This window comes from Ictidomys tridecemlineatus, chromosome 2 (assembly GCF_052094955.1).
Source record: "Ictidomys tridecemlineatus isolate mIctTri1 chromosome 2, mIctTri1.hap1, whole genome shotgun sequence".
NCBI classification, from domain to species: Eukaryota; Metazoa; Chordata; class Mammalia; order Rodentia; family Sciuridae; genus Ictidomys; species Ictidomys tridecemlineatus.
In genome coordinates, this window is record NC_135478.1 from 10,722,172 (window position 1) to 10,734,935 (window position 12,764).

The following is a 12,764-nucleotide window of genomic DNA, read 5'->3' on the forward strand; positions in this document are numbered from 1 at the left end:
GGCGTGGCTCAGGGGCCTGGAGGCTTTATTTCTTGGACTGGTCCAGAGGATGGTGGGTGACCTACAGAGCCGGGTCCACTGTAGATTCCTGGGCTTTGGCCAGACGGGCCTCCCTCTGTTCCCGCCGCTTCTTCCGCTGGAGCAGCCGCCGCTCCCGTTCAAACTCCTTCATGCGCTTCACGTAGCTGAGGGGAGAGAAGGGTCTCAGCTCTGGGCGGGACTCCCCTGTCCACTGCCCCTGGTTCTGATCTCAGGAGGGAGCCCATTCCTCTGTTTGACTGGTGCTGGGCGGTGACACCCCAGGTGGTTCCAGCCACCTGCCCAACCTGGAGCCCTCCCGTTTCCCCCTGCTGGCCCGGGCCAGCTGAGGCGTGGGCCAGTGGTGCCTGCCGTGCGTGGGGTCGGGGGCTCACTCGAGGTGCTCGCAGTAGTCCCAGTCGTGCTGCTCGTGCTTGCAGCCCAGGAAGTTGGGGAAGCTGTCGCGCTTGCACTTGAGCAGCTTGATGAGGTAGTGGGCGCAGTAGTCACGCTGCTGCAGCGTCAGCTGTGCCTCGTTCATCTCCTGCTGCGTGGCCACCATCACTGAGGGGAGCGGCAGGGCTCAGCACGGGTGGACAGCCCGCCCAAGCCCCTACTCCAGGGACAGTCCCCACTGAGGACATGGTGGCATGCTGATGGAGAAGGATTACAGCCATCCCTTGAAGTGTCTTTTCCCTGTGTGTCCAAAGGTAACCCTGACACTGAGGCCCGCCAGGAGACGGGTCTCCACCTCCTCATCAACAGCACCGGGTCCTGCCTCCCCTCCCCAGTGATGTCATAACCCTTCAAACAGCCCCCACTGCAGTCTGGGGCTCAGAAAAGCTTCCCCCAGCGCTCCCCTGGCCCCTTCCCAGTATGGGGTAGGGCTGCAGGGTGGAATCCCAGCTCTGCATTGGCCAGGCCACTGTCACCTTCCTCCTACACGAAGGATTTACAGCCTCCAGCATGGAAGTTCCCTGAGCCAATGACTAGCCATATCATTCAATGACAAGGACAGTTCTCAGAAATGCGTCATTAGGTGATTTCATCACTGTGTGAACATCAGAATGTACTATACAAACTAAGACAGCAACAGGTGATGGAGCTTCACACTGTCACATGGTCTGTGGTGACTGGAGCTGCTTATAACGAATGGTACTTAGGCTCAGGCCTCAGGAAAGCTGGACTATCCTGTGGTCGTGGTATCCCACTCCCTTGGCAAAACTGACCCCAGGGGAATTCAACCTTCAGGAGGCTGACGGGGGCCAAGAGGAATTGTGGCTGTGCACCCTAGCCTGTGCTCACAGTGGCTGGTGACCCTGTGTCCCTGGCCTCCTTGCTGAGCACCCTGCCAAATCGGTGGGACCAAGCCTTCCCCTCCTCACCTCTGCCTGTCTGGGGCTTGGCTCCCTCCACCCACACCACAATGTGGCCACGTATCAAGTTCAGGCTGGCTTCTCCCTCTGCTTCCCAGCCACGATTCTCTCTCCCTCAGCCAGCTTCTCGTCTCCTGTCCTGCATTCTGCCTCTTTTGGCTTTTACTCCATCATGCCAGGCGGCACCTTCCCCGGGCTTCTGCCCATTTCTAGGCTGCCCCAAACCCAAACATTAACTGTTTGTTTCCTGAGAGCCATTCATGGATTAGAGTGGGTCCTTATCCATGGCTGCAACTTCCATCCTTTATGTTAAGGAACCCCATCTGGTCCCCCAACTGCACACATCTTCTAGCCCCAGGCTCAGCTATCCACTTATATCCCCCCCCGCCGAGACACCTACACTTGGGGCTTAGAGAGCAATCTGACTCCTCCTGTGTTTGGAACTTATAATCAGCCAGCAAGGCCTTATGGGGTACCTGCTGCATGCATGGTGTATTCATGGCTACACAGCAGGGGACATGACAGACAAGTCCCTGCCCTTGGAGGGAGTTAGAACAGACAGGTGGGACACAGTGTCACAGACTGTCTGGCAATGGTAAGGATGAAGGAGAGGGAGTGTTGGGTACAGGAGCAGAGTGTTCAGAAAACAGGTGTAAAGGGCTTGCGGTGAGAGGCCAGGTGGCAGGACGCCATCAACATCAGCAGTGGGCTGTGAGGGGGAGGGTAGGCTAAAGCCCCTGGAGACAAAACTCAGGAGCCCTGGCATGCAGAAGACGCTTGAAGCCAAGACACTGGTGGAGACCCACACTTCCTCCCAGGCAGTGGTGGACAAGGCCTGAGCCTTGGGGCACCAGAGGCCAAGAGGAATTTAGCGTAGAAGCCCCAAGCGAGGTTGAGTCTTGGAGGCCAGGTGAGGAGGGTCTTTCAGGAGGTGTCAGTGGTGAAGGTTAGGTAAGAAGTGGGCACCCACGACAATGGGGCTCGGTGACAGCCCTTTAAGTGAAGTGGCAGGGGGAGAGGGGGAGGTGGGGCCAGGGGGTTGTACAACAATGGGGAACAATGAAGGGAAAACTAGTGTCAGAGAGGGAGGCTGGCTGAAGGAGACTGGGCAGATGGAATGGGGGCCATAAAGGGCTCATCTGTAGCAGAGGCTTAGGTGAGGAGGAGCCTGAGGGCAAATGGGGGCAGGGAGCCCAAGAGAGCCCCTTTTTGGTGGCTTGTTTTCTCAATAAGAGGAGGGAGGAAGAGACAGTGACGGTCTGGGGATGTGTCAGGAATGCCAGGCAACATCAACGAGCCACTGGAGGAGCACCCAGGAGGCCGTCAGCAGCCCCCACCCAATCATGTTCTGCCGGCACAGGGGTAGATGCCAAGGAAAGGGGGCCGCGGCCCCCCACCACGGTTTTGGCCAGCAAGAGAAAGGCACAGGGGGCCCTGGTGTTTGGGAAGCAGGTGCACGGGGAATGCAGGCTCAGATGCGACTTTAGGACCATCTGGAGAGGGGACATCCTCCAACATGCTCTCAGACACAGACCTTTCTTTACCCCTACTACTTGGAGGTTCTCTGACCCCAAGTCCACGTCCACCGAGCAGTCACAGCAACCTCTAGACACACCAATCTGTGTCCCTCCTCTGGTTAGTAGCATGGGCTCTGTCCTCTCCGTGACTCTCCCCCGGTCACCTCCTACTCATCCCCTTCTCATCTTCTACCCACTGCCTCCTAAGGCTGCTCTGATACCTGCCAACTGTGCCCCCCAAGATCCCCCTGGTCCCGCCGTCTTCCCTCCCGGGCGGGGAGGTCACTGAACACGGCGCCTGCATCTCTAGTCCCTGATGCGCGGCGCGAGCCGGCCCTGCGTCGCCTGTGCAAACCTGAACAGGAGACACCTGCACGGGGGTACAAAGACCGTGTCCCTTCCCTGACAAGCCTTCTCAAGGCTCCCCGCTGCCCCCAGGACAAAGGCCAGCTCTGGCAGCCTCTCTTGTCCCCGGGCCTTTGCTCGAGTCGGTCCCCTTCCTGGAATGCCCGACACTCGGCAGGGTCGCCGGCGCCTGGGACTTCCTCGCACGGAGGCCAGGTCCGCGCAGAGGATTCCGAGTTGCCTGGGTCCCGCGTCCGCGCCCCACTCCCGCCAGCCGCGCCTGCGCACTGGGCCTTACCGCGCTCCTTGCGCTCCGGGAAGCCGTACTGGGGCGGGAAGGTGGGCATCTGCAGAGGGTCGGGCTCCACCGAGGCATCGCCCAGGTAGCGCCGGGCCAGGTGCGCCCCCATGTCTGCTCCGCCGCAGATTCCAGCGCCGGCCGGGGTCACCTCACTCCTACCCGGAAGCACTGCCTTCTTCCCCACCCAGGACTTCCGGGTCGCCCAGGCCGCAGCGGGGATCATAGAGAGGAACCCTCGGAGGACTTCCTGACTGGCGAGCGCCACCTGGCGGCCTGAAAGAGGCAGGACGGGGCGGCTCCGGCTCGCTGGACATGGTCGTACCCTGGAGGGGCGGTTGAGCCTGATTCTGGAGCATAAATGAAAATTGCATTTCATATTTTCCAGAAAGAAGCTTTTATTTTAAAACATTAGAATTTCTCTTTGTATCAAGAAGTAATCATACTGATTATATCATTAGTGAATATAAAAAATATGACTTTTGTTGTTTTGTGGTGCTGGAGTTGGAACCTAGGGTCTTGCCCAGGCTGGGTACCGTGCTCTGCCACGGAGCTGCACAGCCGCCCAGAATGTCAAAATTTTATTTTATTTCATTTTATTTGGTACCAGGGATTGAATTCAGGGTCACTTGACCACTGTGTTTCACTGGGTTGCTTAGCGCCTCGCTGTTGCTGAGGCTGCTTGCAATTCGCCATCCTCCTGCCTCAGCCTCCCGAGCTGCTGGGATGACAGGCAGATGCCATGGCGCCCGGCAGAATATAAAAAATCTAAATCAAGTTATTTAAGAGAAATTTGTTAATGAAAGAAAGTCAAATTAAAATGAGCACAAGTCACCCTGGTGCTGGGTTCCATTCCAGCGCTGCCAAACCAATCAACGACGAAAGCAGGGAAAGATCTTATTTCACGAGGCACCGCGGACGGAATCGTGTCCTCCAAAACACAGATGAAGCCCTGACCCCTTAGGAAGCAGCCCCTGAATGGTGACCTTCTTTGGAAACAGGGTCTTTGCACGGAGTAATGAGGGTAAAACGAGGTCATGCCCACGCGGCGGTCGTCCTGGTCCAGCGGCGGGTCCTTAGCAGAGGCGCAAGGTTGGCCGAGGCCCAGCGGGTGTACAAGCCACCAGAGGCTGGGGAGGCGAGGGCGGCTCCCCCAGAGCCTTCTCACAGGGGGCGCCGCCAACACCCAGAACTGTCACACCAGGCATCTGGTTTTTTAACAGCCACCTGGTTGGGGCGCTGGGTGACACCAGTGAACTAACACGCAAGGGCATTTGTCCTTTTTCCTACTTCAACTCCCGTGGGTCAATCCTCTACCCTCCAAAGCAGCGTCCAGGCTTGGGGCTTGGTCCTGGGCAGCGGCACAGCCAGGTTGGCGACATTTGGATGCTGGAGGAGACCGCGGGAGAGTGGTGGGGAGGCCGCCCGTAGTCCCCAAGGCGCGCAGTCGGCGCCAGTTGCTCCGTTCTGAGCCTAAGTGCTGAGGGGGGGTGACCCCGCGCTGTGTCTGCGCAAGGGGACAGCCACCATCTGCCCGGCCCCATCATAGGGCACCCACGAAGGGGTAAATGAAATGTCCTAACAAAATGACCACCTGTGACTTAGCCAGTTAATCAGAAGCACGCAGATGCGTGGACACGTCAGACCCACATCCAGGCCACCCAATGAAGCAACCCCTCTCCCGAGACCCATAACAGGAGGCGTACCCCAAGACGGGATGGGCACCCTGACCTGGTCACCTGGTCACTTGTCAGGAGCCTTGCCCAACAGTCACCACAGCGATGCGCCTCTGATTCTCTGTCTTTGGGCTTCAGCAGAGTGCGGTTTCTCCTACTGGTGATGACCACACCGGTCCACTCCAAGCTGGCCCTTCAGGCTGGCTCCCTGACACTGCCACCCATCAGGGCCTTGGCCTAGACTAGATTGGGTTCCTGCACTTGTTTTTTTGGTTTTGTTTTGTATTGGAAATTGAACCCAAGGGCGCTCAACCACGGAGCCCTTTTATTTAGAGACACGTTTCTCACTGAGTTGCTTAGGGCCTTGCTGTCGCTGAGGCTGGCTTTGAACTTGCAATCCTCCTGCCTCAGCCTCCCCAGCTGCTGGGATGACAGGCCTGCACCACCACACCCCACAAGTTCCTGCACTTTGACAGCTCTGCGCAGTTCTTGGGCTGGTTCCTGATCTTTCTAGATCACCTACACTGAGTCTTTGCATGTGTATCTGCTCTGTGCCTTTGCTCTCTGTTCAGTCTCTGGAACCTGTGAGTTTCCTGTATCATATTTGTCTGTGTGACTTGAGCCTTACAGATATTAGTAGTTCAGGCAGGAATAAAAGAACTGGTAATTGCTCCGCTATGACAACAGGGGACCCACAAGTATTCGGTGAATGGCAACTGCTGAAAGAGGTGTACTCGGCGGATTTGTTGTCATTCAATACATCTGACTCTGGAAGGACACAGAGGTGTTTGGTCTGTTAATGGCGTAGCTCGGTCACAACAGTGTTGGACAAAGCGTGTTAAGTACTTATAACAGTGCTGGGCTGGTGACATCAGTTAAGTGCATTCTTCTTCGTACCTACTGTGTGGGTCAGCTTTGTGTCACTCTGACAAAATGCCTGAGGCAATCAGCTTATAAAGAGGAAAGCCTTATTTTTCTTCCTGGTTTCAGTCTGTGGTCACTCGGCCCCATTGCTTTGGGACAGTGGTGACGTTGTCCATCATAGCAGGAGCCATCAGCAAATTGGCTGCACTGTTAACTTCTGTGTAGAATGTGACTCTCCCTGTCCTCTCCTTGGCCACCAGCCCATCGGAGGCACCATCACCTCTTGCCAACGTGAAACAGAACCCTCCCATGGTTCTGTTTCATGTGGAACAAGAGCTGGACTTGGTCCATCCGGAGGTCAGGGGTGGCCCCCCAGAATCTGTGTTTCTGGCGTAGTCTCAGGTAATGGTGAGGTTGCTGGACTGGGGACCACTTCACGAGAATCGCTGGGCTAGATCTTCCTGACCCCGGGGGTGCAGCCTCCATACCTTGCGCGGTCTTTGTGGACCGCACTCCTGGAGTTGTGCAGTGCACGGGTTGCACAGCTGCCCCAGGCAGCCCTGCCGGGTCCTGGGTGTCCCCCCTCCCCGCTGACTTCTTTTTCCCTGTGCTTTAGTGGATCATCCAGAGATCAAAGCTGAAAGGAAATCCACAAAGGCAAATTAAGGTCCCACTTCCTTTGCCACTGCCAGAAGTGACTTCCTCTCTTAGAAACTCTGCTCCTTCACTTGTGAAATGAAATCAGTAGTACCCACCCCCTAGTGTTCCGGGACCGGAACCCCCGGCGCCCCCACCCTGTTCATGGTCTTATTTTTCTTCTTAACATTCATCACCGTCTAAAGGGGACCCATCTCACTCGTTGACCTTGTGTGGTTTTGTCAGCCTCAGGAGCAGATGTGGTCCGTCTGGTTGACTGACGTGTTCCTTCCTCGCCTGGCATGGGGCAGGCCCACAGACGCAGGCTGGGGTTTAAGTGTGTCCCCAAATTTCATGTGTTGGGAACTTGAACCCCAACGTCATGTTAACGGTGGTGAAGAGACGGAAGGAAACCTTTACAGGTGACTTAAAATAATTTTTTCTTTTTGGGGGGGGAAACCTGGCATTGAACTCAGGGGCTCTCGACCACTGAGCCCCGTCCCCAGCCCTTTTTGTTTCTTATTTTGAGACAGAGTCTCACCCAGTTGCTTCGGGCCTCATTAAGTTGCTGAGGCTGGCCTTGCACTTGCCATCCTCCTGCCTCAGCCTCCAGAGCTGCTGGGATGACAGGCGGGGGCCACCCACACTCAGCTAGAGGTGATTTGGTTTTGGGGAGGAACCCTCGTGAATGGAGGGAATGACTTTGTTTGGAAAAACAAGCTCTCTCTGGTGAGCTGGCTCATCTCACCATGGGTACCCTCTGCCATGATATGATGGAGCCCAAAAGCCCTCCCCAGATGTGGGTATCATGCCCTTGGACACCCCAGCCTCTGGCCTCTGAAACCATGATCTAAATAAAACTTTCTACTTTATAAGCTACATGGTCTCAGGTACTCTGTTATAGCAACAACAACAAAAAAAAACCAGACAGATTCAAGGGGCTGAATATTTGTCAAACAAACCCCCAATGAATAATTGAAGAGGGCGTTTGGGGGGATCAGTCGGATGGTTGCATGAAAAGTTCCCTCTGCCTGGCACCTAGTAGGTGCCCAATATGTGCTCGCTCTTACTGTCACCATGTAACTAGAAGGTCACTCTCCGAGTAGACATTGTCTAACTGGAAAGCCAAACAGGGTGAGCAGCCCCCGCCATGGAGATGTAAGGGGTCCCAGCCAGGAAGACCCTGGGGGCGGGCCTGGGGTCCTTGTTCCCGAGGCCCCAGGGCTCCAGGGTTTCAGCCAGCGCATGCTTACCCAGGGTTGGGGATGAGAAGGTGACGCTGTTGTGGTAGGGTGACATAAAGCAGTGTGTGCGCCCGTGGGAAGGGGTCGGGGCTCTGTCACCCATGAGACACGCTCTTCCTGTGTCTTCCTCTGTCAGTCACCCGACAAGGAGAGCTTCCTGCGCCCACGCTGCTCCCCGGGGCCTGGTTTCTTGCCTGGGGCTCCCGGCCCCTCCTTCCTCCTCTGCCGCCGTCCCCGGGTCTATTAGTATTCTGTGGCCAAAGCCCCAGGACCTCAGCTGGCCCCCGGGGTGGGGATGGAAATTCTGGGTGGTGTCGGCCCCTCTGCACGGTCTGCTGGGTGGGGGATGGGATGCTCTGGGTAAGCCCCTGGGGGAAATTGGCTTCTGCCTAAGGGGTGAACTCTGGCCTCTAATCCAGGCTCTGAGAATGCCTGGGGATTGCGGTCTCCTGGAGAGTGGCTGGTGGCATTTTGATACTGATTTTGTGGTATGGGGGGTTGAACCCGGCATCTCACAGCAGCTGGACGAGGGCTGTGCCACCCAACTACATCCCAGCCTTCTAAAAATTCCAAGCTGAGACCCGGTCTTGCCAAGTTGCTGAGGCTGGTCTTGAATTTTCGATCCTCCTGCCTCGGCCTCCTGAGTCATGGGGTTACAGATGTGCACCACCGCACCCAGCCCGGCTGGCATTTGAAAGACTCGTGAGCCTGAAGGGGTCTGACTTTGGGGGTGGTCTTAACCAGGACTTGGCAGGCAGGACGGTCACTCATTCCTTCTCTGAGCACCACATTCCCACATGGCAGGCAGTAACACACAGCGAACAGGACAGACACAGATCCCTGCCTTCGCAGAGCAGAGCTCCTAACGGCGGGGAGACGGGCAGTGAATAAAATCGGGAAAGCCAGGTGTGGTAGCCACCCCTGTCATCCCAGCAACACGGGAGGCTGAAGGCAGGAGGATCTCAAGTTCAAGACCAGCCTCAGCAACTTAGCGAGACCCTGTCTCTAAATAAAATATAAAAAGGGCTGGGGATGGGGCTCAGTGGTCAAGCACCCCTGGGTTCAATCCCCAGTGAGTCCCCCCACCCCCCCAAAAAAATAATAATGATTAAGAAGTGACCTAAACAGAATGTCTGGTGGCAACCAAACGGTGGTCACTGTTAAGAAGGAAAAATTGGGTTCGGGAATATGAGAAGGGACATCTTGAAATTCTAAATGGGGCTGTTCTGGAAAGTCTCACTGATGATTCTGGACGCAAGACCAGCGGGTGCTCTCCACGGGGCTGGGCACAGCCTCCAAGTCCCTTCCTCCGCTTCCCCTGTGTCTTTAGAGGCCTCCTTTCCAGCAAGAATTTCCCCACTGTCGGGAGCTGCCCTGGATGCAGTGCCTTTGAGTCCTGATGCACCAGGTTCTGAGCGACTCCTGCCTTCAGCCTGGCCCAGATCGCAGTCACCTGGGCGTCACCCCAGCTGGGATGGCAGGGCGTGGCTCCAGGCGCAGGCATCATCCGCTGGGGCTGAGTGACACTCACCTGTCCCTTTGTAATCCACCCCCCCCTTTGCCCTTTGGGGATAGAATGTTCCATGGAACCCCCCCTGTGGGTCCCCTAGATAAGGATGGAGAATTCCAGGGGCTCGCTCTCCTTCCACGGGCGCTTAGGGGAGTTTGAAAAGGCACCTCTGGGTGCGCGCCCTCTTTGCTGTTTTTCTTAGGTTGTTGGAATGGTCAGATTTGGGAACCCAGGCAGGGCTCCAGCTAGGACAGGGGGCCCTAAATGGGGGCCGCGCTGGGCTGTTTTAGGGTAGTTGATAAAGTGTGTAGGGTCCCAGGGTCGCATGAGCACGCTCCTTATGACTTACCGTGAAGCTAATGTGGACGGTGAGATTCCAGAAGGGTTCTGCTTCTGAAAGGTAAAGTGTCATTTAAATTTTTGTTTTTGTTTTTATTATTACTTTCTGAAACTGTTTGGGCGATTTTAACTGAGGGCTGAGCCTCTCTCCGCATCCTTATCAAATATTCAGATGGGGTGGGCCGTGACTCACCTGCTCTTTGGGGACGAAGGCCAGGCTTTGGACACTATTCCCTATGGGGTCTGTAACTAGAGCCCACCGCCAGCATATTCTGCCCTTTCAAAAACCTAAATTGACGGATGTGGGCTACCCTGGGGCCGGCCAATGCTGGCGTCTGCCACTGGGACCCATTTTGGGTGCTTAAAAATTTTATTCTTATGTTTGCGGTGCCCGCATGCTACGGGAGACAGGAGCCACCCATAGCTCTGCGCCTCCCCACCCTGGGGAGACTGTGGCCATGGCGCCTGAAGCTTTTATAAATGTAAGCATCTAACGATCGTCTTAGTCCATTCATGCTGCTATAACAAAATGCCTGAGATTGGATCATTCACAACAAGGAGATTTCTTTCCCACGGTTCTGGAGCCTGGGAATCCCAGCGGGAGGCACAGGAAGTTTGACTCGGGTCTGGGGAGGGCAACTTCCCTGCTTCCAGTGCGGCGCCCTGTCTCCACCCCGCAGAGGGATCAGTGCTTCGCCCTCCCAGGGCCACAGAGGTGGCAGGCCAGGCCGCTCTCCGCACCCTCGTCCATAAGGGCATTAAGGCCGTCCATGAGCCCAGAGCCCTCATGGCCTGGTCACGTCCCCAGAAGCCCCACCTCTTAGCATCACCACAAAGAGGATGGCGTTCCCAGCAAGGGACACATGGAGGGACGCACCTTCAGACCACAGCCACGGCATCCCTCTCCTGCTGGTGCCGCTCGAGCTGCGAGGTATCTGCACCAACGCACCCAGGACCCCCCCGACCCACCACCCAGCCTGGCCGTCCGCGGATTTTGGGACGTTTTCACTTTCGTTCAGTTCAGTGTCTCTTCGATTCCACTTCTGAACTCTCTGGGACCCGTGGGTGTCATTCAATCTGCACACAGTGGGGGGTTCCCAGCTACCACTGTCACTGGTCTCCAGGTTTTTAAAGATTTTTCATTCTTTCTACTTAGTTGCCCGAGACAGCAGAAGGCACTTCAATGCATCGCACCCGAGTGGAGCGCGGCATTTCGATGCTCTGGCTGGACACGGGGTAGACACGCGCCACCCGGGCGGTCACCCCCGTGCCTAGGGAGATGATGTCCGTCCGGATCCACCGTCTTTCCTTCCCCATAGCCCCTCCCCAGGCTCTCCCTGATTCCCAGTTATTTTTGTTTGTGAAGTTACGCTCGTCAGGACTTCGATTCTGTGGTTGTTCTTTTTATCGAGACCCCCGTGTACCCCGATTTCCTTCTCCTGCTTTCTTCTTTCTTCTTCTTCTTCTATGTATGACTTTCTGAAGGTATCTGGCTCTCCTTTTGTTTATTCGTTTATTTGCAGTGCTGAGGATTGAACGCAGCCTTGTGCGTGTGAGAAAAACGCTACCTCACCGAACTATGTAGTGATTCATTTTACTCACTTTCTTTCCACCGGTGACCGCTCTGACGGTAGGGATTTCGTTGTTGTTTAGGGATGAATCCTTGGTGCCTAGCACACAGCTTAATACTTAGTAGGTGGTCGACACATAACTGTTGAATGGATGAATGAACAAATTGGACATGTTAGGAGACCAACAATCAGAGATGTTGTTCTATTCCTCGGAGGTCACACAGCATGCATGGGGCAGAGCTGGGGTTCTCCAGGGTCCAAAGCCTTATTTTAGACTCAGGGGATGTGCCTGGATTCCACTACCAGTCCCCGAATACCTACTGTGCGCCAGGTCCAGAGGGATGGCATTGGCCATGTGTCCACCGTCTTGACCACTGGCCTTTCTTGGGCTTGCCTTGCTCCAGGCCCAGCCGCGTCAGTGAGCTCCGTTGATGTGCGGAGATGCCATCAGCCCGTCCTTCTCACCCGCTTGCCTGACCCCTGGACATGTCCACGTCCATCTGGAGCCTGCTGCTCTGCGGTGCTTAGCAGGTTGGCCGAGCAGATAGGCTCTCCCGTCTCAGACAAGCCTCTCCTTCCCCCCGAAATGGGCACATGCACCCCTGAGGCAGGTGGGGAGGCCTGTGGCATTAGGCCCACCCCCGGGGGGAAGCCCAGCCCCTGGGGTGCGCTGTCGGTGGAAAGCAGAGCTGATCTGCTGCCCTCTGGGGCCACCCCGTCCCCACGTGCTGGGGAAGACTTTCCATCCGGAGACCAGGTTGTTTAGGTGGAGACTCTTAGTGGAACATAAATTCCATTGTGTCTAAGCCACTTTTTTTTTGGGGGGGGGCGGTACCGGGGATTGAGCTCAGGGCCACTCGCCCACTGAGCCACATCCCAGCCCTATTTTGTACTTTTTTTGGAGATAGAGTCTCACGGAGTTGCTTAGCGCCTCACCCTTGCCGAGGCTGGCTTTGAACTTGGGATCCTCCTGCCTCGGCCTCCTGGGCTGCTCTTGTTTTGAGGCTCCGAAACTCAACTCTAGCTCGGACCCACGTCTGCAGGATTTTCCTCCTTGTTTAAGCCACTTTGAGTTGCGTTTCCTTTTATTCCTAGTGGAAAGCCCCGAAAGAGGGGTCCGGCGGGGGGTCTTAGCTTTTGGGGGTGTGTTTTAGTTTCCTAAGATGAACGGAAATCACGTCTCATGAATTCCATGGTTTAAACCACAGGATTGGGTTCCTTCCAGTTCTGGAGTTCAAAAGACCCAAATCGGTTCCCCTGGCCGCTGCGGGGGGGGGGGGGGGGGCCCTGTTCTCCAGTTTTTTCCAGCTTCTAGAACCACTTTCTCTGCACTCCTTGTGCTCCTGGCGTCATCTCCAGGGTCGACTCGG

The 12,764-nt window shown here is 56.0% G+C and overlaps 1 protein-coding gene across 1 annotated transcript; it reads right to left on the reverse strand.

Moving 5' to 3' along the window:
* Positions 1 to 8: 8 nt before the first annotated feature.
* Ndufb7 (NADH:ubiquinone oxidoreductase subunit B7) lies at positions 9 to 3,743 on the reverse strand. Its single transcript, XM_005336260.5, has 3 exons — positions 3,555 to 3,743; positions 414 to 582; positions 9 to 185 (listed from the first exon to the last, which is right to left on the reverse strand). The coding sequence occupies exons 1-3, from the start codon at positions 3,664 to 3,666 to the stop codon at positions 62 to 64; spliced, it is 405 nt and encodes a 134-aa protein (XP_005336317.1). The 5' UTR covers positions 3,667 to 3,743; the 3' UTR covers positions 9 to 61.
* Between the last annotated feature and the right edge of the window lie 9,021 nt (positions 3,744 to 12,764).

Bases quoted from the DNA above. Each gene is read 5' to 3' on its own strand.
- Ndufb7 (XM_005336260.5), bottom strand. From the start codon at position 3,666: ATGGGGGCGCACCTGGCCCGGCGCTACCTGGGCGATGCCTCGGTGGAG. The intron at 583-3,554 runs GTAAGGCCCAGT...CGCTCCCCTCAG, and splicing joins CCCGGAGCGCAAGGAGCGCG to TGATGGTGGCCACGCAGCAG. The intron at 186-413 runs GTGAGCCCCCGA...CTCTCCCCTCAG, and splicing joins GACTACTGCGAGCACCTCGA to CTACGTGAAGCGCATGAAGG.